The following is a 24,125-nucleotide window of genomic DNA, read 5'->3' as shown; positions in this document are numbered from 1 at the left end:
GCAGGAGCCTGTCTTTGTCCGAGGGGACAGGGATGCCCCCCCCCCCCGAGGCCAGGGGTGACATGGTGTCCAGCAGCTCTGTCCTTCCTGCTCCATGGCCTCGCCTGAGGCCCAGGGTCCTAGTGCTGCCCACCCCAGGGTGCGAAGGGCTTGGTATGGGAGGCTGTGGTCCTGTGGCGGTGTGCGGGGGAAGGCCAGAGGAACGGGAGCTCCGTGAAGCAACCTGTCCAGCGCCTGCGGGGCCTCCTGAGGGACCAGGCACGTAGAAGAGCATTTTAATTAATTTATTTATTTCTTTACACATAACTGAAAGTGATGTTACAGTACATAAGTTATTTACAACTGTGCAGTAATGTGTTGCAAAATAAATTATCTAGAAGGCAGCAAAAGTACATTGTGAATGTATATAAAACTGTACAGCGTTCGCGGATACTCTCTATAGGATTATTGGCTCTGTAGTGTTTCAAGTTACGTTCTCAGAAAGAGAAACAAAATGCCCAAGATTAAAGGAAAAAATATACAAACCACGTGGATTTGACTCCATTAAAAACACTATCGGAGAGTCCTGGCTGAGTCCCTCTGCGGCCGACAGGTGGCCCTCGCCCGGCACCAGCGACCCCAGTGTCCCAGCCTATCCTGAGGACCATGGCAGGCGGGCGCCCCTGCCCCCGACCGGAGGTCACTGTTGTGCGAGGTGGATGCCTCAGTCGATCCTTTAGTTGATCAGAAGGGAGTGAGGACTTCAAAAGTGCACTCTCCTGCTCCCCAGGTGCCTGCGGCTGGCCGGGAGGGACCCAGGTGCCCCTCTGGACGGGCCGCGGTCTCCTCCTCCTGCTGGGCCAGTGAGGCGCTGAGCATGGGGGCCCGTGCTCCCTGCCACTGCTGGTAAAGACCCTGGCCTCCTGGCCTCCTGGCCTCCTGGCCGGTCTGCAGGGGAGGCGTGTGGCCAGGTGCAGTCTCTGGGCTCCTCCCACACAGCCGGCACGGTGCCCTCCTGCGCCGCAGGAGTGTTGGCAGCACTGGTGACGACAGCCCTCGCTGGTGTCCTGCGACCTTCCTGAGGTGTCACGCTGGCAGCAGCACAAAGTCATCGTTGACATCGACCATGGGCACGTAGAAGGAGGGCACCTCGTTCACGCACAGCGACTTGTGCCCGGCGGGGTCCAGCTCCTGCGCCTTCAGCTGCCACTCCATCCTCTGCACGGCGTTGAGGGCCGCAGCCTCGTGCTGCTGCCGCATCAGGAGGCAAGTCTGCGGGACACACACGCGTGAGGGTCCCAGACGCCACCCAGGGCCCAGCTGCCTGTGGGGCGGGAGGCACAGCAGGCTGTGACCCAGCCCTGGTTCGTGCAGGGACCTGGACCTGACTGCCCATCCCCACTGCAGCCACCCTCAGCCCTGCTCATCAGGACAGCCCCTCAGGATGGTCTGCGCCCTCGCTGCCTGGCCCCTCCACCCCGCCGCTGTGCTGCGCGGCGCTGGGCGTCTGCTAGAGCTCCAGAGCCACCGCAGCAGCCCCTGAGGGCTGGACAAGGCTGGGGCTGCACCGTGCCTGAGATTCCTTCTCTGCCTTCGCAGCAGAAGCTGCACCACTGCCCAAGTGCCCCCGGCGCGGACCTGCGGGCCCCGTGCTGCTGCAGGGGCTGCCCTGACGCCCTCTGGATTGCCAGTTTGCTGGATTTTTCCCAAGGAGTGTTTCGGTCCACATCCCTGGTTTTAAATGACTAGAAGGGAACTGCTCGTCAGGCGGCCAAAGCACTGCGCCACTTTAGTGCACTCAGGATGGACGGCGCCCGCTGACGTGCCCGGCCCCACAGGGAGAGGGCGTCCACCACAGCCCCCTGCAGCCTTCTAAGAGCCACGTCATTTTTGGTTCTGAAACTCGTGACTGCACGGAACATCTTCTCACTGAGGTTTGGCCATTTTATCTCCCTTTTCTTGGACTGCCTTTTTTTACAGGTTTTTTTCCCCCCAATCTAGTTTTCTTGCTTGTAAAAGTTTGCGTTAACTAATTAAAAGAGGTGTAGAAATGCACAAAGCCTCATCCCCTCTCGTAAGGCCTCCCTGGTTCTTCCCTCAGCACAATCAGGGCCGCAATTGGGCTGAGGCGCTGGCAACCCAGAGGATACAGGCGGAGGGTGCGGCGACCACCTCCCGCTGGGCCGCGGGTGGCTGTCTGCACAGGCAGGGCTGGCGGGTGTGGCTGCGCTGGGCAGGCCGGGCACCCACCTTCATGCGGTCATACTTGTCGTCCACGTCCTGCAGCCAGGAGATGAACTGGCGGGCGTTGAAGCGATCTCGCACGGACTTGTTCTCATCGCCCTGTCAATCAAACACGGTGTGTCTGGAGGAAGAGGGCCGGGCAGGCGACCAGCAGTGCTGTGGTCACCCCAGGAGTCTCAGGTCCCTGCCTGGTCCAGGGCCAAGGGGATGACACCGCGCCCTGCATCTTCCCTGGAGAGGCCGACCCTGGGCACCAGGGGCACCCAGCGCCCACTGGGGACCTGCCCCAGCACAACAGATGGGGGCCACGCCTGGGTTGGGCTTCCCAGTGGGGGTGGGCTCCGGAGTAAGGTCCCTTGACCCTGGTGTCTGTCCCACACGGTCAAGGGGATGGCACAAGGGTCCTACGAAACTGCTGGTGGTGCCCGTGCGACCCCTTGGCTTCTCAGAAACGCCTCTCTCTTCTCGGAGGCAGGAGCTGCAGGCCCCGCCTCCCCACGGGCTTCCGGGTCCTCCTCACACACAGCCCCACTTTCACCCCAACAAATGGATCTGCACCTGTGGACCAGGCCCAGGCACCCTCGGGAGGGAGGTGCCCAACCTCCCAGCACCCCCAGGAAGAATGTGCCAAGGGCTCCCAGAACAGGAAGCCTGCCACCTCTGTGCACCACATGCCCAGACCTTCACCAGGGTGCTAGAGAAGAGGCCTCAGCCTGCCCGCCAACAAACCGCCTTTCTCCTCTGACCTTCAAATTACTTAAATCTATATCTATTTTTTTGATACAAAACGCAAAACTTCTAAACACCCACAAAACACTCCTGTAGTCCCCAGCTAACCTTTCTGCTTCATAGCTTGTTGGCAAACTGCTCTGCTTTCAAGAAGACTTGTGCGCAACGTGTGAAACGTGACGTGGGCCTCCGTCCTCAGGAGGAGGAGGTCTCTGAACCGCCCAGACACTGCTGCCACACAGCAGGTCTTGCAGTCCCCAGGGCACGTGTCCAGAGGTCCCAACACAAAGCCATGGACACTGGAAACGTTCCCCAAGGTTGGGAGTCCTCAGCTGAGCTCCTGAGTCCTGTCAGATGGTCAGTGACAGGTCCAGGGCTGGAGGTCAGCACTGGAAGTGGGTGTGGGAGGCAAGGCAGTCCCGGGTCCTGCAGCTGCAGCCTGCCAGGCCCAGCCAAGCTCTGTTCACAGCAGGTGAGGGGCTTGCTGATGCAGCTGCAGCTGCACAGGTCACAGGGGCTGCTGGCCTGCGGTGCCCACTGCCACCATCACCCACTGCCCAAAGCTACCACTGAGCCAGGTCCAGCGCTTCCCAGCTGCAGACTGAGCTGAAGTTTAAATACAAAATCTTGTCACCCCTGCTGCCTCGGAGTGGGTGGAGGGCAGCAGATGATCCTCATTCTGCAAGTGTCCCAGAGGAAGTTCAGACCCTGAGAGACAAACTGGCCAAGGTCAGGTGCCTGAGGGCAGGCTTGGGCACACCTGGGCCCCGCAGGGTGCTGAGCACAGGGAAGCTGGGGCAGTCCTGGTCCAAGCGCAGAGCCTGGATCCCTGCTGCGTGGTTGCTGGCTATGCTGCCTGGCTCTGGAGGCTTCCCAGCCCTTCTGGGGAGGGGTCCTGGGCCCTGGCCCGGCGGGTCACCAACCTGGCTTTCCAGAGGCATGTTGTAGACCTCGGAGTCCAGCAGCATCGTGCAGGCACTGAAGGGCACTGCCTGGTTGGCGATGGTCCTGGCCGCCCGGCAGTGAACCCGCAGGATCTCCTGCTCGCAGGACACGATCAGCTTCTCCTGCGAGGGGAGGAGGGGATAAGCGCAGGCCCCCAGGGGCGCCCCCCGGGCCTGGACCTCCTCTTACCCGCTCGATGCTGTGCTGCAGACGCAGCTTTCCCCGCACGGTCTCCTGCTGTTTGAACAGCTCCTTCAGGGGCTCTGCCAGGGAGGGGGGGGGTGCGATCTGCCGGTGCAAGGGGAACAAGGTCAGTGGGGCCAGGAGCACCTGCCCACCCAGGCACCTCTGGAGAAGCACCTCGGATCCTGCCCAGCAGGGAGATGGTGTGAGGGAGAGGGCAGGACACAGAGCGCCTGGGCCGGCTCGCGTGAGAGGAGACAGACGTGCGGGAGCAGGTGTGGGGAGCCCAGTGGGTCCAGTGAGGGCTGCAGGCCTGGAACGGAACCTGGACGCCAGGGCCTGAGCCTGCCTGACTGCTAGTCCAATGGGGGAGGTTCTGAGGCCAACCGTGGTGGCCAGACACAGGGAGCAATGTGAGCAGGTGACAAGGAGCAGGCCTCCACTCCTGGAGGAAGAAGGTACAAAGAGGGACTGGAGGCCAGGCTTGCAGAGCTGCACAGACTCAGCGGCAGGGCGCCCGGGACCTGGGCAGACACGTGGTGCCTGTCCCGTCCATGGAAGGCACTGGCAGGGAGGGCAAGGTGGGGCGGGCCGGAGGGCTTCTGCAACAGACACTGGCGATGCTGAGGCCAACCACAGGCCCACGGGAGGCTCCTGCCGACAGCAGAACCCCGGGCAGCAAGACCTGGAGTGAGGGACAGGGTCCCCGGCACCAGGAGGCACCACAGAGCCACTGCTGCAGGCAGAGTCAGGGAAGTGCGTGAGAAGACAAGGATCCCCGCTCGCCCCAAAGCCTTCTCCAGATGTGGGAGCATGAGACAGGGAAAGACGGAGGCTGTGGCAGAGGCCCGGCCACGGCACCTGACCCAGCTGCCCCAGGTCAGTGCCAACGACCAGAAGCCGGCCACCAGAACCCCTCACGCTGCGCCCAGGACCAGGCCGCGACTGTGGGGCTCCTGCCTGACACAGGCCTTGGTGCCATCACAGGACAGGTGTGCAGATGACCAGCGCTGCCTGTGAGTGTCCTTGTGCCCACCACAGATCCTGTCCATCACTGAACCAGATACCCGCAGCCGGCACCTGAGAGTTCTGCAAGCACCCTGCTTTTCTGTTCGTCTAAAATCAGTTCAAAATGGAAGACGCAGTCAGGTCTCTTCAGCCTGCAAACCTCATCCATCCTGTCCTCCGACGGGTCCAGCTGGGTACAAGGACCTGGATGAGCCCAGACAGCCAACACGCCAGCCTGACGTTGCCAGCTTCAACCCGGGGTGTGCAGGCGAGGGGAGACGAGGTAGGAGAGAGCCTGCAGGGCGGGCGAGGGCAGGGCTACCATGGCTTCTCCCCCAGCCCCCGTCGTCACGTCACTCTGTTGGGTAATGGAAACCTCAACCACCACAGGAGGTACCGAAAGGTCTTGCTGATTAGAACCCTGGAATGCTCAGAAACCGCAGACCAGGCTCTTCTGAACGCAGTGGCACACACGACCTGTGCGCACCTCCTGAGGGACTCCACCTGGCTGCGCTCCTGGATGCCCCTTAGGGGATGTGTGGCTCCAACATGGCCCAGGCCCTGATGCTTCTGAACCCAACTCCTTTCAGGAGAACCCTGAAAGGAGAAGCCCGTGTCCAACACGTATCCTCCGAGGGACACCGGCCGGCTGTGCTTCCTGTCCAGCAGCGGCCTCTGAGGGAGCAAGGGCCTGCAACACCCTTCTCCTCTTAGGGCTGGAAGGTCCCTCCCAGACCTCAGGCCTCATCCCACCTGCAGGTCAGAAGGTCTCTGCTCCACAGCCAGGACAGAGTCCAGCTAGCCCAGTAACACAACAAAGAGAAGCCCTGACTTTTCCTCTACAGGTGGGTGGCCACACAGGAAGTCAACTGTGTACAGTAAGGGCAGAGGCTTCCTTCCTTCACCTCTGCAGTTGAGAAGACCCCAGAGGGCAAGTGGGAAGCAACCTGTCTAGGAAGGTTGGGGTCTGTGGTAGGGTTTGACATGCCATGGGGAGAGCTGCTGGAGAGGGGCAGGGGAGAAGGGCTGGCAGGGGGAACAGTGGCAGCAGGGCCTGCAGGGTCAGCAGGCAGGCAGGGGGTGGGACCCACTAAGCAGAAGCTCAGGGTTCCAGTGGGACACTGGCTGGAACTGGTTGGGCACTACTCTACTGAGGCCTTCCACATAAAGGGGAGTCCTGGCAGCAAGTCGCAAGGAGGGGTGTGCAGATGCGGCCAGCAGGAGAGGGGCCAGGTGACCAGGGAGGCACAGACCCTCGCAGCTTGCTCTCCTGATCCTGGAGGCTGTGAGGTGCCCCTGGGGCCTGTTTGGTGGTGGACACCGACAGCCCTGTGCCCAGGGTGTGCTCGTGCAGACGGGCAGGGTGGCACTCACCACGGGGATGTGCAGCTTGCTGAGCGGCTTGCCGTCCAGGAGGTAGGACCCAGTGTAGGTGACGTACTCGGCGTAGCACTGGGGTGCCTGGGGCGTGATGTAGCAGAGGATCTTGCGCTTCTCCTCGATCTTCTTTCGGATCTGAAGGTACTCGAAGTAGGGGTTGGACCTGTCGCTGTGGTAGGGCTCGATGTCATCCAGCTTGATGGCGTCCACGATGGCGGCCAGTGTCTGCTGGATGACCTCCCGCGTCTGCTGCGTGCTTGTGTTCAGCTGCTGCTGCAGCTGTTGGCTAGAGCGCTGGAAGCGGCGCTTGCGGGGGTGCTGGGCCTGGGCATCCTCCTCCTCGGAGGCGCGGCCCTTGGCCCTGGAGGCCGGGGTGGGCGTGGGGGCGGGCTCCTTCTCCGTGGGAGGCGTGCTCTGCTTGCTCTGGCTGGCCAGCATCTGGGCCCGGTTCCTGGTCATGCGCTGAGGGACCTCCTCCACCTTGGGGGCCTTCGGGGCCTCGGCTGTGGGCTTGGGCTCTGGATCCGTAGCATCTGGCTGGACGCTGCCTGGGGGCCCTTCCACGGGGGTGGCAGCAGGGGTGACTTCAGCACTGTCAGGTGTCTGTGCCGCACCATCCGTGGCAGGGCCATCGAGTACGTGGTGGGGAGTGGTGGAGGGATCTTCAGTCTTGGCCTCCTCAGCTCCACCCCCCAGGGGACACTGTTCGGGGAGGCCTGGGGCCGGTGCTGAGCTGGAGTCCGAGTCCTCAGGGGCCCTCTCGTCTGCCACAGTCTCTGCTTCCACCGTGGCTTCCAGAACCACGTCCAGCTTTGGCTCCTCTGAGGGCTCAGGCTCAGTGGGGAGGCAGGGAGAGGCCTGGTCAGGAGGCAGCACAGGCTGTCCCTCCGTCCCGGGGGTGCTCTCCTCTGGTGGGACGGGACTCCCTTCCACGGGTTCCGTCTCGACATCCGAGGCGTCTTTGGGCTGGAGAGGGAGCTCGGGCAGCGAGAAGGGCCCCAGGTCCAGGTCGTCCTCGGGGCTGGTGAAGGCCTCGTGCCAGGGCACTGGCTCACCCTGGCCAAGGGCAGACAGGCTGTGGCCACCATCCAGGAAGCTGCTCTCCAGGGGCCCCAGAGCTTCCACCTGGGTCACCGTGGCAACACAGGTGGGCTCAGGGGCCACATCAAGGGGTGCGTTGGGAAGTGGCTTGCAGCTGCTGAAGAAAGAGTCCAGCCGGGCAGGGGTGGCGTAAGCAGTAGCTCCTTCCGTGGTGGAAATGGCCACAGAGATGGCTCCCGCCCCGTCGTCTCTGACCTCCTCCAGGCCCGGCTCGGCAGCTGGCAAGGGGTAGGAGCCTGGGGAGACGGGGTAGGGGGGCTCCGCGGCGCCAAAGGGTCCCGGGACAGTGGCGTGCAGGGTCTCTGCAGGGCAGAAGTGTTTGGGGGACTCCGGGAACCTCTGTGGAGACTTCAACAGAAGGTCAGAGCCCACCGGCCAGCTGACCGGGTTTTCAGAGGCACCGGCGATCAGGGCAGAGGAAAGGGCCTGCTCGGTGGCAGGCGGGGCCCACTCGACCGGCTCCTGGGTGATGACGGTGCTGAAGGGGCCCTCATCCAAGGGCTCCAGGTAGCTGGGCTCTGGGGGGATGATGGCCGCCGTGGCCTGCTGGTCCTCCGTGGCATCCAGAGGAAGGCCCAAGTCCGGGGGCAGGGCCCCCTCAATGGCGGGGGCCAAGAGCTCGCCTCTGGGGGCAGGGGAGGGCTTGGCTGGTAGGCCAGAGAACATGGCCTCCGGGGAGGGCGCGCTGCTGACCGCGGCGGCCTTGGGCGAGGGGAGGCCGTAGTCAGGGGAGTAGTAGCCGGGGGACAGGCAGGTGAACTTGTCTGCTGGGACGGGCGGCAGGGGAGCCTTGTCCTCCAGCAAGTGCTGGCCGGGAGAGTCGAAGCTGGCGGCGGCAGGCACGCTCTGCTGTCTGAACAGCTTGTCCCCCACGCTGAACTCCTCCTCGGGGGTCCGCCTGACGTCCACGGAGATGGAGCGGTACAGGCTCGTGGAGACAGGCCTGGTGGGCGTCTGGCCCGGGAGCTCGGGAGCCCCGCTCGGGGCCACAGAGAACCTGTCGAAGAAGGGCGGGGAGCAGGCGCTGGCGGTGGAGGCGGCGGGCAGCGGGTGCGGGGCGTCCGTGCAGTCGAACACCAGGTCGGAGTAGTCGTCGGCGCTGCAGGACGGGGTCCGGGGCGTGTGCAGCTCCTCGTAGCTGGGGCCTGACACCAGCGAGGTGGGCGTGGGCACCCCCGCGGGTCGGCTCTGCTCCGGCCGGGGCGAGGCGGGCAGGGCCTCCTTCAGGGGCGGCCCGCTGGACCAGTCTTTGGCCTCGGCGCCTGGCCCTGGCGGGGGCTTGCTCTCGGGGACGGGAGGCGTGGGAGCAGACTCCTTGAGCTTCTTCTCTTTGAAGGGAGGGTCCGGCCCCAGGGTCTTTTTGGGCACGGCGTCCAGGCCCTTCCTGCGCCCGTCGTCGGCGGGCTTCGCCTTCTCCCTGAGCTTGGGGTCTCCCGACCTGTGCCGCAGCTTCTCCATCTGCCTCATGCGCTCCTTGTGCCGCTTGTGCCGCTCCTCGATCTCCAGGTCCTTCTGGGACAGCATCCGCTCGAAGCTGGTCATCATCAGGTCGCCGTCCCCCAGCAGCTTCTCCCGGGGTCGGGCGTCCTTCTTGCCGGGGTCTCTGGGCGGCGGGAGCTTGTCCATGCCGTTGCTGACCTTGGTGGGGTCGCCCCTCTCCCTCTCTGTGCCGTCTCGGGGCCTCTCCTTGGCCTTGGTCTCACCCGGCTTTGGGGCCTCCTCCCGGCCCTTCTCCTTGTCCCTGGTGGCGGGCCGCAGCTCCTCCTTGTGGTGCCTGTCCCTGTGCTTGTCCTTCTCGTCCCGCCACCGGTCCCGATGCTTCTCCCTCCTCCTCTTCTCCTTCAGGGCGCTGGCGGCACTGGACCCGAAAGGCTTCAGCTCCTTCTCCACCTTCTTGGGAGGCTCCCTCTCGGGCTCGCTCCTCTCCCTCTTCTCAGCAAAGCCCTCGGAGGCCTTGTCCAGCTCCTCCTCGCCCTCGGCCTTCACGGCGAAGGTGATGCCGCAGGCCTCGGCCTCCAGGAAGTCCTTCTCGTACTGGCCGGGCTCCCTCCGGCCCCCGTCCCTGTGGTCCTCGGCCTTCTCCTTCCTCTCGGCCTTCTCCTTCTTGGCCCGCTCGCGCTCATGGCTCTTCTTGGAGGAGGAGGAGGAGTGCCGGTGCCGCTCCTTCTCCCTCAGCCTCTCGGCCAGGCAGGGGCCCTCGCGGGCCTTGTCCTCGGGCGGCTCGGAGAAGGACACCTCCAGGAGGGCGCTCAGGCCGGGCTCGGGGCCGCGGTCGGTGAAGCTGTCCGAGGAGACCTCGCTGGCCTTGTCGTGCGCCTCCTCCCGGCCCTCCTGCAGCGCCTCCTCCTCCAGCCGCTCCAGCAGGCTGCGCTCCGCCTCGGCGCCCCGGGAGGCCCTCCGCTCCTTGTCCGGCTTCTCCTTGTGCTTGCCCTTGGCCCTGTCGTCCACGGGGTGCTTCCTCTCCACCTTCTCAGGCGGCCTCTGCCTGCTGCGCCTCTCCTGGGCAGCCTCGGCCAGGGCGCGGTCCTTGCGGTCCTTGTCTCTCTTCTCCCGGTGCTGCTTCTCCAGGGCCTTCTCCTTCTTGTCTCTGCCCGCCTCGGTGGCGCCCCTGTCCTTCCTCTTCTCTTTGGGCTCTTTGTCCCGGGGCTTCTCGTGTGGCCTGTCCGAGGGGCACTTCCTGTGCCTGTCTGCGGGGGGCGGCTCCCTCCCGTCCTCCCGCTCCTGGAGGCCGTCCGCCCTGGGGGCCTCGCAGGCCTCCCCTGCTCGGAGCCCGGGGGCCAGGTACTGCTCCTTCTCGTCCTCGCTCTCGTCCGTGAAGATGTCTGCGATGTACCAGCTCTTCTCCTTCCCCTTCTTCTCGTCTCTCTTTTCGGCGGCGTCCTCGGGGGCTGTGGGGAAGGCCTTGTCCTTCCTCTCCCGGGCGAGGTCCAGGCCGGCCCTCCTGTCTCTGTCTCTGCCATGCACGTCCTTGTGCTTCTCCTTGCCGTCCTTCCTCTCCTTGAGGCACCTGTCCAAGTCTCTGTCCTTGGGACCCTTCTCACCACGGTCCCTGTCCTGGGGCTTGTCCTTGTGCCTCTCGGAGCGCGCCTTCTCCTTCCGCTCCTTCTCGCGGGCAGCGTGGTGGCGCTCCCAGGGCTCCAGGCCCTTGGCCAGGTCGCAGTCGGGCTTGTCCTTGAAGGCGGCCTCGCAGGCGCACTCCTTCAGCTCCTCCCGGTGCGGGTCCTTGCGCTCCCGCGTGCCCTCGCAGGACTCTCTCCTCCTCTTGTCCCTGTCGGGAAGATGGCCGGGCAGGCCCTTGTGCTTCTCCGTCGGGTCTCTCCTCTTCTCCGAGTTCTTGTCCAGATAGTCCCGCTCCTTCTTCCGGAAGAAAGAGTCTCGGAGGTCTCGCTTTTCCCGGGCCTTGTCCCGCTTCTTCTCCTTGCTGTCCTCCTTCACCGTTTCCAAGATGAGTTTGGCCACAGAGTCGCTCTTGATGTCCCTGTAGTCCGTCACTGGGGAGTCCCAGCTGTCCTCCCCTTTGAAGTCGAAGGAGGAGTCGGAGAGGTCAGAAAACCACCTGTCCTGCTGGTCGTCGGACAGGCTGAGCTTGGTGTCCTCGCTCTCCAGGAAGTGGCCCCTGTGGCAGCAGTCCTCGAAGGTGGCGTCCTCCCGGTAGGCCTTCTCCCTCCGCAGCCGCTCCCGGTCCTCCTTCAGGGCCTTCTCCTTGGCCATCCGGTCCTCCTTGGCATCACTCTTCTTCTCTGGTTTGGCGGGCCGGTCCCGAGCCTTCTTCTTCCTCTCCTCCTTGTAGGACCGCAGCCTCTCCTCCTTGGGGGACTTCTCCTTGCCCAACCTCTCCCGCTCGGCCCTGCTGGCCCGGTCCTTCTCCTCCCGGAAGGCCCTGCCGCCGTCCCTGCCCAGGTCCTTGGTCCTCTTGAGGGGTTTCTCGTCTCTGAAGAGCCACTCCTTGTCCTCGGGCTTCGTCCTGCCCAGCCTCTCCTCCCGCTTGAGGTGGTCTCGGTCGTGCTTCAGCACCCGCAGCCTGCCCTCCGTGGAGACGTCGCCGTCCAGGAGGGCGGCCTTGTCGGCCTTGGGCCTGGGGTCCTCGTACTCGTAGGCGAAGCTCTTCAGCTTCAGCTCCTGGCTGCCGGGGCACTGCCCCTTCTCCTTGTTTTTGTGTCTGTGTTTCGTCTTGTGTTTCTTGACCACCTTGCCCTCCTTGTCCAGCTTGGGCACGGCGCCGTCCACGCTGGGGTGGAAGGCGGCCCTCTTCTCTGGCGGCAGGCTCTGCGTGCCGCCCCTCCTGCGGTGCTCCTGCTTCCTCCTCGCGGGCTTCAGGGACTCCAGGCTGGAGCCCTCGGAGGAGCAGTCCGACTCGCTTGCCAGGCCCGTGCCCGAGGAGTCGGACAGAGAGCTGACCTGGGACCAGGCGGGGGAGGACATGGCTTTCCAGCTGTCCGCGCGCCAGTGCTTGCTGTGCTGGTCGGCGTGGCTGGTGCCGTGCTTCTGCGTGGCAGTGCTGCCGTGGGACGAGGTGGAGGAGGCCGACAGCGAGCTGAACAGGGAGGGGTCCTTCAGCAGCAGCGGGGAGCCCTTGAGGCAGCCTGTGCTGCCCACTGAGTCCCCGTCCTCCTCGCTCTCAGAGGACTGGCTCTCGGACTCGGAGGAGCACAGCTTGTCGCTCCTCTTCCCAGACCGCACTTCCTTGCCGCGGGCTTCCTTCTTCCGCTTCTTCCTCACTTTGCTCTTCTCCTTCTGCTGCCGGGAGGCCGAGGGCTCTCGGGCCTTCGAGCTGGGCAGGACGGTGTGCGCCGACAGCCTCAGCTTCTCCCCGGCGCCCACGGCCAGGCCGGCATCCTCCTCGTCCGAGGTATCCGACAAGATGCGATGGGCAGCTTTCTTTGGTGCGGCGGAGCTGTTCTTGGCATAGCTCTTGACGTCCATCTTGGGGATTGACACGAAGCTGCTGGCCTTGGGCTCCTTCCTGTAGTCCTTCTTCAGCAGGTGCTTGTCGTCCACGGGCGGGACCCTGTCCTGCTCGTCATCCTCGTCAAACTCATACTCGTCCTTGACGGGCGCCACGGTCTTCGGCGGCTCTGGGTTCTTGGCCTTGAGCTTCAGGCCCTTCTCGAACTCGGAGTCCGTGTTGTTGCCATCGACAGAGCTGGAAGGTGCGAAGGACGGGGCGTCCTCCTCCTCGGAGCTCTCTGTGGGGACAGGAAGGGAGAGGTCAGGCAGGCTCAGAGCCACTCTCCCAGGTCGGGTGGGGCAGCTCTGCCGCTGCAGCGAGGAAGGGCCTCCCCGGACGCATGGTCACCCAGGAGGGCAGGGCTGGCCGGCCCCTGCTTCTGGAGAAGCACGCCATTTGATCTATCTCATCTGAGGCCAGCCACGGCAGAGGGACCGAGAAGTCTGCTCAGAGGTGGGGCAGGCCTCCCGGCAGAGACCGCGGGCTTCTCGGCAGCCAGGCCCCGGGTGCGGCTCCTGCAGTCCGGAGTTCCTGAAGGCGCCAGGCCCCCAGGAGGCTGGGAGACCCTGCGCGGCCATCTGCAGGGAAACACCACATGCAGACGCTGCAGGGCTGCCCGCGGCAGGGGAGGCCCGCCCCGCATGTCCGCCCGCAGCCAGGCTTACCCGTGGAGCTCTCCTCGCTGGAGGTGTACGTGCCTTTGCCTAGCAGGAGGTTCACCATGGTGGGGGAGTTGGCCACTTTGAGTGGCGTCTCCCCTTTCCTGTTGCTCTGCTGAGGGTTTCCTCCATACCGCAGCAGCAACTTCACCACCTGCAAGACACCCACAGTCACATCAGGGCACAGCCCCGGCGACACAGGGCTCCCACCTGAGACCGCACTGTCCAGGGGCTGGTCTTGTGAGCCCCTGCAGCAGCCAGAAGCTGTGGCCCTGTGCGCCCTGTGGCCGTCCTCTTCCACAGGAGGGTTCCTCTGTCTGCCCTTGCCCCCTTCCATTTTCTCCATTGCTCCTCTGCAAGGTGTGCACCGCTTCCCAGAATCTTCTCAGCAAGACCCCGACTCTCACCACAGTGAGTCCAGCAGTGGGTGGGGTCCAAGGGTGCACAGCTCTGGCAGGTGGAGGAGATTGTTGGTGTACAGAATAGAGGGAACAAAGAACAAGTTTCTGCAAGCTGGTTTATTTGTTTTCATTTACATTAGAAGATAAGGCCATCTCTTCCTTGCCGGACGCACGTGTGTGAGGGTGCTTACAAGGGACAGAAGTCTCTGGGTGGTGTGGCGACGCCTCAGATCGTTTATGATCAGCGACCTGCATCTCATCTGCCTCGCCCCGCTGATGCGGAGGTGGCTGTGGCCACCCAGCACTCACACGGCTGTCTCCACTCTCAGCGTCCCACTGGCCCCCACTCAGCAGCACCTGCGCGTCTGCTGCTACGGCAGATGGCACAGCTGGCCTCAGATCTGGGCAGCAGGTTCCGCCGACTCGGCCCCCTTCCTCAGGTGGCTGTGGCAGAAGTGGGTTCCTGGCTGAACCCTGCAGGTGAGGCACCACGTGCCTCGGCCTTGGGCCTTCCCCTAAGGCCAACTCGCAGGCCAAGTCCCACCTGCACCCAGCAGACCTCGCCAGAGGGCCGCCATTCTGCCCTCCTGCCTGCCTGCTTCCACAGTGGCTGGCACATGCCCAGGCGTGCAGGCCCCGACGGTGAACCCTGCACTCGCAGTCAGCCTCACCACGCTCACACCTGCCCACCCCCAGCAAGTTTTTCTTAGTAAATCTTAGACATTTTGCATTTTGCATTTTGCATTTTCTCTTGAAGCCCCTTTCTCTAAAAGGGCCCTTTGTGAAAAGCAGAAAGAAAGGCTGTGGCTCAGTGGTTAAGTGCACCTGCGTTCAAGCCCCAGTGTGGGAAGGGGGAAGGACATAAAAACAAAATCGCCAGAGCAAGCCAGAGCAGGCCAGGCAGCCGCCCCTCACCTACCACTTGAACAGCGACCCTCTCAGTGCCAAGCATGTGCCTAGCATCAGACCTCCCACTCCCCGACAAGACCTCCTGGTTGCCCACCCCCTGCAGCAACCCCTTTCCCCAGCCGTAGCTTCCAGGAACCTTCCAGCACAGTCAGGCAGGGGCTGCTCTGCAGGAGCACCAAGAACTCGGCAGGCATGGTGTGTGCCACTGTCCTCATCCTGCCTGTGGTTGGGGCTCTCAAGGGGCTCTGGCAAAGGTACCCTCGGCAGGATGAGGCATGGCCAGCTCACCCTGTGTACGGCCTACCTCAGAGCTGGAGGCAACCCTGGCCCAGGAGGCAGAGCCTGGGTGGGCCTGGCCTCAGCCTCGCACTGTCCAGACCTGGGTCTGCCCTCCAGGTGGACTAGCCATGGTGAGGGCAACGGGCCCGGCAGCGCACACGGCCACCTTCCCACTTGGGACAGCCATGCCCATGCAGGATCCAGCCTGGCCAAGGGCGGAGGGCACACCACATGGGAGTGTTCCAGGTGGTGCAGCCCGGCTCAGGGAGCCTGCAGGCTGGCGGGGCCGCTGGAGGGCAGGGGGGGCGGGAGGCGCCCACCTTGTAGTGCCCGTTGTTGGCGGCGTCATGCAGTGGCGTGTCGTCGTCCAGGCCCTTGGTGTTCACCTCCGCGCCTGCGGCCAGCAGCTGCTTGGCAACGTCGTAGTAGCCCCGGTTGCAGGCCTCGTGCAGCGCCGTCCAGCCTGGAAGCAGACACTTGGCACATGTGTCACTGAGTCCTCAAGGGCCTCCCTCCTGCACCTGTTTGCAGCTGACGCCCAGCTCGCCAGCCTGCGGACCAACCGCCTGGACCCCAGGGCAGAGGCTGTACAAGCACAGCCCGAGGGGCAGGGACCTCCGCCCCCTCATTAACCAACACCAGGCTGAGGAGGCTGTGCAGCCAGGCCCTCCACCAGGGCAGTCGGGCAGCAGGCAGCACTGGACAGGCACCTCCCAGCATCCCCAACGGGGCAGGGCAAGGCCACAAGTGCCCAGTCGCAGCACAGAGGCACCCTCTGCCAGGGTGACACACTGCGCCCCGAGACGGCAGGCAGAACCCCCCAGGAGCCTGGGGATGCCCCTGCAGACAGGCAGTAGGGAAATACTTGAAATTCCTCAGTTCCCTGAAGAATAACAAACAACAAGAGGATTCTGTTTTGAAGCCCTTCCCCAGAGATTCCTCCCTCTTCTGGCTCAGCCTCGGCTTCCCCGTGCACAGGGCATCGGCACCTACCCGCAAAGTCCTTGACGTTGACGTCGGCGCCCTCGCTGATGAGCTCCTTGATGCGCCGGGCATCCCCCCTGATGGCGGCACGGTGCAGGCGGGTCTCACCCCGCTCGTTCCTCTTGTTGACTTTGTCTTTGGTTTTTGAGGCAGAGCTGGGTGTCCCCTTCTGACACACTGCAGACTGGGAGGGGTGCTTTGGTGTGGTGTCTACTGCAGGCCAAGGGGACAGGGGGGCGTTACTGGAGCAGCCGCTGAGCCACGGAGGCCTGGAGAACGTGGCCACTTCCACGAGGTGAAGGGGGATCTGCACGGGGCCCACACTCAGCAGACCCTGTGCCTCCCAGGCCCAGAGGCCCCGCGGGGCTCACCTGGGCTGTTTGCAGACTCCTCCGCTGTCATCTGCATGAGGAGAGCCACCTGCTGGCGCTCAGAGAGGGGGTAGCCAGCTCGGATCCCGGACAGCCCCATGCCGAACAGCAGCCCGGACTTTCGGGCAACAGGTTCCTTCTTGATCCTCTTTCGCTCAGGACCCTGCTTCTCTGTGCAGTGGGTAGGGGAGAGAGGAGGGGAGACTTCATGCCAAGCCCTCAGAGCCAGGGTCTCGCCTGGCCTTCCAGGGCCCCTGCAACCCACCCGACAACTCACAGAGCAGCAGGAGGCACACTGGCTGGCAGCGCTGAACCGCCCGCCTGTGAGAGACACAGTTGACGCCCTGCTGCCAGCCCACCAGGCCTGCTGAAACCTTGGCCTCCACCAGCATCCGCTCGCCACAGGCGCCTCCAAGCCATGCGCGGGAGCAGCGGACGGCTGGCACTGCTGGCCTGGCAGCACTCGTGTCTGCGATTTAACTCCTCTTTCCCAGCCCTCCTCCAAACAAACAGTGCAGGTGTAAAGTGGAGACACAGTTTAAAAGACATAAGTAAATCAAGGCCAACTTGTCAGTACTGTACCTTTCTTCTTGCTTCTAGGAACCTCCATTTCATGCCATGGTGCTTCGAGGAGCGTACCAGCCTTGCAGTACCACAACATGGACTGAGCTGGAGGCATCTGAAGGTATCAACACAGAGCACTAGCGAGACACGGCGTGACAGCTCGCTCCTTCCACCTCAGCCTCCTCCTGACAAGCAAGTCCTGGCACCGCTGACCCGTGACGCAACACCCTGCAGCCTCCAGCAGGGAGACTGTGCTGCTGCTCCCAAGAGGCGGGGTGGGGAGCAGACACCCCAGACTCCATGGCTGCATTGGAACTGCCCTCACTCTCCTTGCCCAGCACCTGCCGCGATGGAGGCAGGAGCAAGACCCTGGCTGCTCAACGCCCTGCTGTTCTGAAGCCCTGTGAAGGGCCAAGACGAGTCAGGGGTCTCTGCGGTCACGGGGTGCAGCTGCCGTGGCAGGGAGTGCCACCGTGGGAAACGCAGGTCTGAGCGCACCCCCTTTCTCTCCATCCCTCACGTCCACGAAGCCCCTCTGTGGAACTGAACTGCTCCCCTGGTGACCAGCGTCTGTCCCTAGAGAGAGGGTGGCAGTAAGGAGATGGCCTGAGTGTATTGCGCATTTGGGGTCTCACAAGATGCTGGTCTGTAGTGGGCTGCTTGCTCAGCTCTGCTGCACCCCACCACTCTGCCACCAAGGTGTCCTGTTAAAGGACCACTGGTCCTGTAGAGTGGCTAGACTTCCTTTTAAAAAATCTAATCTGTGATTCACGGGAAACACAGACTTGCGTGTTTCAGCAACGTGTCTGTGAGTGCCAACTGCTCAGTGACCCCTACCTGTGACAACTCACAGCAAAGCTGCCTGAACAGGTGCCCCAACTAGTTCTGAAGCAAGCCATGCCGCACAGGTCAGAGAAAGGAAGGTCCTCCCGAGGGAGCCTGGACTCTGGCAGCTACATCCCAGCAGGAAGCCTAGGCCAGGCCCACAGACCTGCACAGCTCCTCTGCAGGCTGGGGCAGGGGCACAGCTACTCAGTGCCCTCGGCCAAGGAGGGAAGGTCCTCCTCTCAAACCAGTACACAGCCTCAAGAGGGACGCACGTGGACTGGTGAGGATGGGGACACCTGCCACACCAACCAGATCGGCCAAGTCAACCTTGGCCACCAATGACGTGACAGAGGTGCAGCCGGATCACCCTCGCATCCAACTAGGTCCCTGTGGAAGCGATAGGGCCATGGTGACCGAGTCAGGGCATCAGTTTCCACATGATCTCTCTGTGCACAAGCCCTACATCTTCTGTGTTCCTGCGCTGACCTGCCACTGAGCTGGTCATGCATACACCTTTACATGTCCTGTGGCTATGTCCTGACAATGAAAGAACCAGGCCAGGGGACGCTGGGCACACCTCCTGGTGCTCCAGGACCTTCTGGTCCCTGTGAGGTGGAAGTTGGGTGCCCACAGGTTCTCCAGTCTCCAAGAGGAGGGTCCACACGTTGTAAAGCCACAGGTCTGCTCAGGACCTCTGTGCAACCAAGACCTGCCCCATACCAGAACCCAGTACAGTGGCTGTGATCCCATCGAGTACATGACAAGAGCCTCGGTACAGCATGGTGCAGCCAGATCCTGGCTGCAGGTGATGACCGCATTCAGTGACTCCAGAAGTTACAGGCCAGGGGACCGCCCTCCATGTTGTGGGTGGACAATGGGGTGCTGCCCAGACTGGCCTTTAACTCCTGGGACTGAGTGTTCTGCCACCGCAGCCACGCAGCAGATGTTCCTCTTAAGATGGCACAGCAGCCCAGGGAAGTGCACCAGTGGCTGGCCTGAGGCTGTCTGTTGGCTGCTAGGCTGGACGCCCACCTTGCACTTCCTTCTTAGGGACAGACAAGAACAGCACACAAAACTTGCTCCAGACCTGTGGACGGTGGGACACGAAGGTGGGCAAGATCAAGGTCTGGGCTTCAGGGACAGGGTCTGTGGCTGACCCTCTCTGTGGCACACCGTGGGCACCCTCCTTGGGCTTCTCCTGAGCCTCAGTGAGGGCAGACCTGAGTGTACACCCGTGCCTGGTCAGAAGAGCGTCCAGCTGCTCCTGTGGTGCTGGGGACCACGCTGCCTTCCCAGAGCCTCAGGAAGAGCGCACTCCCCACCAGGAAGGCACCACAGCTCTTCCCAGTCTTCAACCAGACGGTCCTGCAGGGGCGGGGGCCGGCGGGGGCCCAGTCTGGAATCTGACCTGGGAGCTGCCGTCTCCATGATAAGCAGCTTTCTCTGAGGAGCTGCTGCAATCAGCATCCACAAGGGCCAGCTTTCCACCCCTGCATTCAGTGCCCGGCTGAGATACTGCCCACCACAGAGAAGACCCGGAGTGGCCACAGCCCTGTTTGCACAGGGGGGCACGTGCTGCCCACCCGCTTCCCACACGATGCCCCATAGTCTGGCCCCGCCTGGGTCATGTCCACAGGTGAGGAAGTGGAGTGGGGAACAGGAGGAGCCGCTCCCAGACGCTGATGGGGACGCCCAAAGTTCCTTTGATGTTTTGCCAGTTCCCTCTTTATTATCCACATGGAAGCAAAGTGAACTTTATGTGAATTCTAAATGGTATTTTCCAAGTAATGAAGTAGAAAACAGGCAGGTCCAGGAGAAAGTCAGCCTGGCACGCAGCAGGCCACCCACAGGCCCTCACACCCCGCAGGCCGTGCTCCACAGGCTCGGAGCCCTTGGTGCGGAGCCCGCAGAGGCCAGGGAGACAGCAGGGGACAAGCCCAGCCCTCCAGCCTGCCAGCAGCGGGTCGCCATTCCCACACATCTCCCCTTTTCCCACCAGAGATGCTAGTGGTGGTACTTCTCAGGGGACGGCCCACCCACCGCATCCAGGAAACCTTGCGCTTCTGCAGTCTTTCTGCCTCTGATGTGGGCAGGGGCACCTCCTCGACCTGTGCCTGCCTGCCCCGACCCTGGCTCCTCCCACTGTCCAGCACTGCTGGGTGTGGCCTCTTCCCAGAGAGGACGGAGGGCAGCCTGTTCTGAGGATGCCTATTTTCAGGAGTCCACTTCCTGCCACTGCGTCCAATGGGACTAGACCTTCTGGAGGCCCAGCATGCTCTGGCAGGGAGGAGAGCTGGGGGAGGCCACACCAGCGACCCGAGGCCAGAGCTGTGCTAGGTCTTCTCTTCCGGCTGCTCTCACTCCCTGGAGCTCAGGGACTGGGGACAATGCCTAAAATCACCTTCTTCCTGTTTACAATTCACTACCCACTGCAGACGCAGACTCTTCCCACAAACTCCGGAAAGGTCTTGGCCGCCATCCTTCAGATTCCGCTCGCTCCCTACCTGCTCTGACCAGCTGCCATTCTCTCCTCCTCCTCTCACTTCTTACACACGTCCTAGCCCATCTTTCTTCTACGCCTCAGTTTGTGCCATTTCTTTAGTTATAACTTCTAATTTGCTCATTCTTTATTATGTCACATCTAATCAGCTATATAATCTGGCCACTGGGTTTTTAACTGTAGCATTTATGACTTTTATTTCCATCGGATACTTTTAAATGTTCCACATGATACTTAAAAAAAATCTGCATGGTGTTTTATGAGTTACGACAGTCTTTTATTTCTTGCTTCTGATTTTACTTCTCTCTTCTCTCTCAACCCACGGGTGTACTTTTCATGCCCAGTTGCTCCAGGGTGTGACATCTCAGGTTGACCCTACAGAGCCTCTTGGGACAGTGTGGGCCTTGCGGTCTGCAATTCTGCCTTGGCACTCACCCCCATCCTAGCTCCAGTCAGGGGCCTCAGATGGCATGTGGCACTTATAGGGGCACAAGGAAGCACAAGTCAAAGTGCCACTCCTCCAGGGGAAGGGGGAGCACTCTCTTCCCTTTTCAGAACCTGCCAAAAGGGACTGAGAGCCTGGCTGGGAACAGGGTCCTCCCCGCACCCTGTGTCCCAGTGAAGGGCCTGTTGCTCAGCTCTCCAAGGCCTGGGCCTGAGTGCTGTGAGGTGTGCACACCTTAGCTCACGCGGAGCACCTGCAGCACTGAGCGTCTCCGGCTCTGGGTTTCTAGAGAGATCATTAGGACATGTGGTGCACCTTACTGCCAAAATGGGAACGTTAGTGATCCCAATGCAACATCGCAGAATTCCATGGTGTGATCAATTCTTTATTCTGCTCTCCAGAGGAGCATCGCCATGGTGATGTTTTGAGATAGGAGGTTCCTTGCGCCCATCAGCTAAGCAAGCTCCAGCCACTGCAGTTTCCCTGCCCTCGACAGCTCCCTTCTGTTTCCCCAGGTCTCAGAAGCATCACCTGCCACACCAAGGAGCTGGCCCAGCCCACATCCCGGTTCATGAAGCCCAGCACTGCTACCACAAAGCCCACACACCAGATTGAGGGCTGCAAAAGGGACCACCGTCCTGTCCCTGAGCCTGGGCTCCAACTCCAGAACAGAGCCGAGACCCACAGGGTGTGCCCTCGGCAGCCACACCCACCCTCCCCTGCAAGCCCTGCACCTCCAGCAGCTGCTGCCAGGCTGGAGCAGTGATTCCTCCCAGGGCTGACGGGGGAACTCAAGGCAGGGAGGCCAGAATGACACCCAGAGCCCTCAGTGGGCCCAGTGCCCACTGACCTCCATGTGGTACCCTACCCCCCAGAAGCTGCACAACTCTCAGTGGAGCACTGGGCTGAGCGTCCACTGGCCCCTGACTTGCTGTGTCATGCTGCAGGCCCAACCACCGGCCCCAGGGCCCCTTTGCTGCTCATGCTCTCCTTGGTTTGAGAAGAAACTGAACCGCACAAGCCTAGATGGGAAGAATGGCCAGGAAACGGCAGGACCAGAAGCCAGCTGTGGCATTCTCAATCACGGAAGACGCTTCATCTGGACTTGTTTTATCCCAATTGCCCACACGTGGTTCTTGGGCCAATTCCTGAATCCTCCCTGTGCAACCAAGACCGGGCCACTCATCCTCACTTGCCAAGGTCTCGAGACAGTAGGAGACCCGAGCTCTTTCCTGTAACGCCTGGGGGGAGCGGGGGAGCGCTGGGGTGCGACCTGGCAGGGCTGCTGAGGCTGCTGCCCACTGCAGGCATCACATCTCAAGGTGCCTGCCCTGGCTGTGCTCCCAGCCAGCAAGCAAGGGGCCAAGTGTCCTGGCTGGCCCACACTTGCTACCCCACCTGTGGTGTCAGAACAGCCCTTTCCCCGCAAGGGGCCAAGGGGGCCTGGCCCCCAGACACACATCTACCACTGACCCTACATGGCAACATGCTGCAGACACCCAGGGGCCAGCGCCCTGCTGGGCCGGGAAAGTCAAGCAAGGAAATGTGTCCTCTTCCCCAGAGCAACAGCAGTCACCAGCCCTGGGGCTTCTCTGATAGGGCAGCTGCTCTCCTCAGGTGTGTCCCACTCGGTGACCCAGGCAGGAAGAAGGGAGACCAAGGGATAGGGACACAGCTAATGGAGCGGCAGGCTTGTGTGGGACTCCCCAGTCAGGGAATGATCTCACAGTGTTCACAGACTTTTAAAGTCATGGGAATTTAAAATACACAAAGGTGCACGAACAGTATCATCAGAAGCAAATGCAAGGCATACAATTCCACCTCGAGTGTTTGTGGTGACAAAGCTCCTCCCACTGAAACCAGACTAGTCAGTGAGGGGTGGAGGGGCCTGAGCAAGTCAGAAGGAAGCTGGTGGTCAGTCCCCTTGGGCTGACCTGGTTTGGGGAAGGGCTCTCTGCTGAAGGGACGGCCTTTTTCTGAGCCTACTGCAGGCACCATCTCTGGGCAGTCTATTTCTGCTACATGGACAGCCAGACCTGCTGCCAGCCTGGACAGTGTCACGAGGGCCATGGGCCAGCTGCCAGAGCTGTGCCTCCCGCTGTGCACCGCTGTGCAAGGTGACGGTGCTGTGCTGCACAACCGCAGGGGTTGGCCTTGCTCGCTCCACTCACAGCAGGCACAGCTGTGCTGCTGCTCGCAGGCCAGCCCCAGCCTGACTCAGCACCAGGAGGCTAGGCCACACACACCGGGTGTCAGGGAACAGGAGACTCCTCCTGGGGCAGCTTGGTGGTCTCTGGGAGGAGACTGGCAGCCTCTTACCTCTCAGGGCACAGTCAAGGAAGTTTTCTGTGCAAGGCTGCCTTCTTATGGCGAAGCACCAGGCCTTCTCAGCAGAGGGCGCTGGAGGGACGCTGCAGGAAGAGGGCTGGCGGAGTTGGGGTGCCTGGGCTTTGCACCTGCCCACCCTGGCTTCCTCCAGCCAGGGGGCTAAGCACATCCCTTCAGGGACGGCAGACCCTCTTTAGCTGAGTGGCCCAGAGGGTGTTTGTCTCAATCACTCACCAGGATAAAATCCTGCTGATGCCAGTGCTTTCCCAGCCTCCAGAAACACAAGCCAGAACAAGTCTTTCTTTATTTAAAAAAAAAAAAAAAAAAGCATGGATCTCCCTGCACTGTATGGCTTCTCCCTCCTGAGGGAGGCAGCTGGACGCCAAGCCAGAGCACCCCGCAGGTCGGACACACCTCTTGCTCCAGCCCACCCCTTTCCCAAGCAAGCACTGCTCCTCTGGGTAGAGTAGGCCAGAGCCCAGCTTAGCAGAGCAGAAGGAAGGAGAAAGGTAACAGGTGAGTGCGGCAGAAGGTGTGAGTGAGACCAAGATTCACCAGCTTCCTAGGAAGCAGCTCAGGGCACCAGCCAAGCACATATGGGGCCCTGGGTTCCATCCCCAGCACCATAAGAATGAATGCAGGATGCTGTCTGCACACTCATCACATTGCAATCTCACGGGAAGCCCAGTTCTGTCACACGGAGGAAGCAGAGGTACAAGAAGGCAGTGTCAGAACAGGTCCTGAGAGGACCCCACCCCAAGACAGAGGGCACATCAGGCAGCATGGCCTCAGCTGGGATTCCTACTGTACAACTCCCCTGCCCTTGCCCTGGCCAGCATCTCTCCCCTACGCACGGCCTGCTGGAACCAGGATGCAGGATGAACGACAGGACTGAATGGGCCCTGAGCAGGGCTGAGGATCTCTGCAGGTCCACAGGGAGTGGAGGTGCAGCAGGCTGAGCTCACAGGTGCTCACTGTCAACGGACGGGCCCGAGACGTCTGGAGCTCTGGGCAGGGCCTCACTGCACCATGAGAACTGTGACAAACCAGAATGGGGTGGGCACCACCCTAGACCAGCAGGATCAGGCCACTCAGCGGGGCACTGGGCATGGCGCATCCCCTTCCGCAAGTCAAAGGGCCCGCCCAGGCTGCAGAAGTACCAGTACTTGCATGTCAGCTCTTTTCTCAGAGCCTTGTTCCAATCTCAAACAATCTATGCACAAAAGGCTGACATCCAGCCCGGGGACGTGGCCAAGCAGTGGAGTGGTCACCTAGCATGTGTGAGGTCCTGGGTTCACAAAGAAGAAAAAGGAAAGGGATAAACAGCCAATAACCAACCG

General features: G+C 62.1%; 1 protein-coding gene across 4 annotated transcripts in view; it reads right to left on the bottom strand.

Moving 5' to 3' along the window:
• Nucleotides 1–270: 270 nt before the first annotated feature.
• The window catches only part of Ankrd11 (ankyrin repeat domain containing 11), a 161,318-nt gene continuing 137,463 nt past the window's right edge, over nucleotides 271–24,125 (bottom strand). For 2 of the 4 annotated variants that reach the window (XM_047529251.1, XM_047529252.1), the window contains exons 5-13: nucleotides 16,121–16,291; nucleotides 15,759–15,962; nucleotides 15,086–15,228; nucleotides 13,183–13,330; nucleotides 6,463–12,755; nucleotides 4,087–4,185; nucleotides 3,876–4,019; nucleotides 2,230–2,322; nucleotides 271–1,251 (exon numbers count right to left, since the gene is read on the bottom strand). In XM_047529251.1, coding sequence (XP_047385207.1) covers nucleotides 1,066–1,251; nucleotides 2,230–2,322; nucleotides 3,876–4,019; nucleotides 4,087–4,185; nucleotides 6,463–12,755; nucleotides 13,183–13,330; nucleotides 15,086–15,228; nucleotides 15,759–15,962; nucleotides 16,121–16,291 — 7,481 coding nt within the window. In that variant the 3' untranslated portion in view covers nucleotides 271–1,065. Of the gene's footprint in view, nucleotides 1,252–2,229; nucleotides 2,323–3,875; nucleotides 4,020–4,086; nucleotides 4,186–6,462; nucleotides 12,756–13,182; nucleotides 13,331–15,085; nucleotides 15,229–15,758; nucleotides 15,963–16,120; nucleotides 16,292–16,702; nucleotides 16,800–24,125 lie in introns of all 4 variants that reach the window. The other 2 variants (XM_047529254.1, XM_047529253.1) reach the window with 2 other exon arrangements.

Source organism: Sciurus carolinensis, chromosome 16, assembly GCF_902686445.1.
Source record: "Sciurus carolinensis chromosome 16, mSciCar1.2, whole genome shotgun sequence".
NCBI lineage: Eukaryota > Metazoa > Chordata > Mammalia > Rodentia > Sciuridae > Sciurus > Sciurus carolinensis.
Note: the sequence above shows the minus strand (reverse complement) of the source record. Positions and strands in the feature narration are given on the sequence as shown.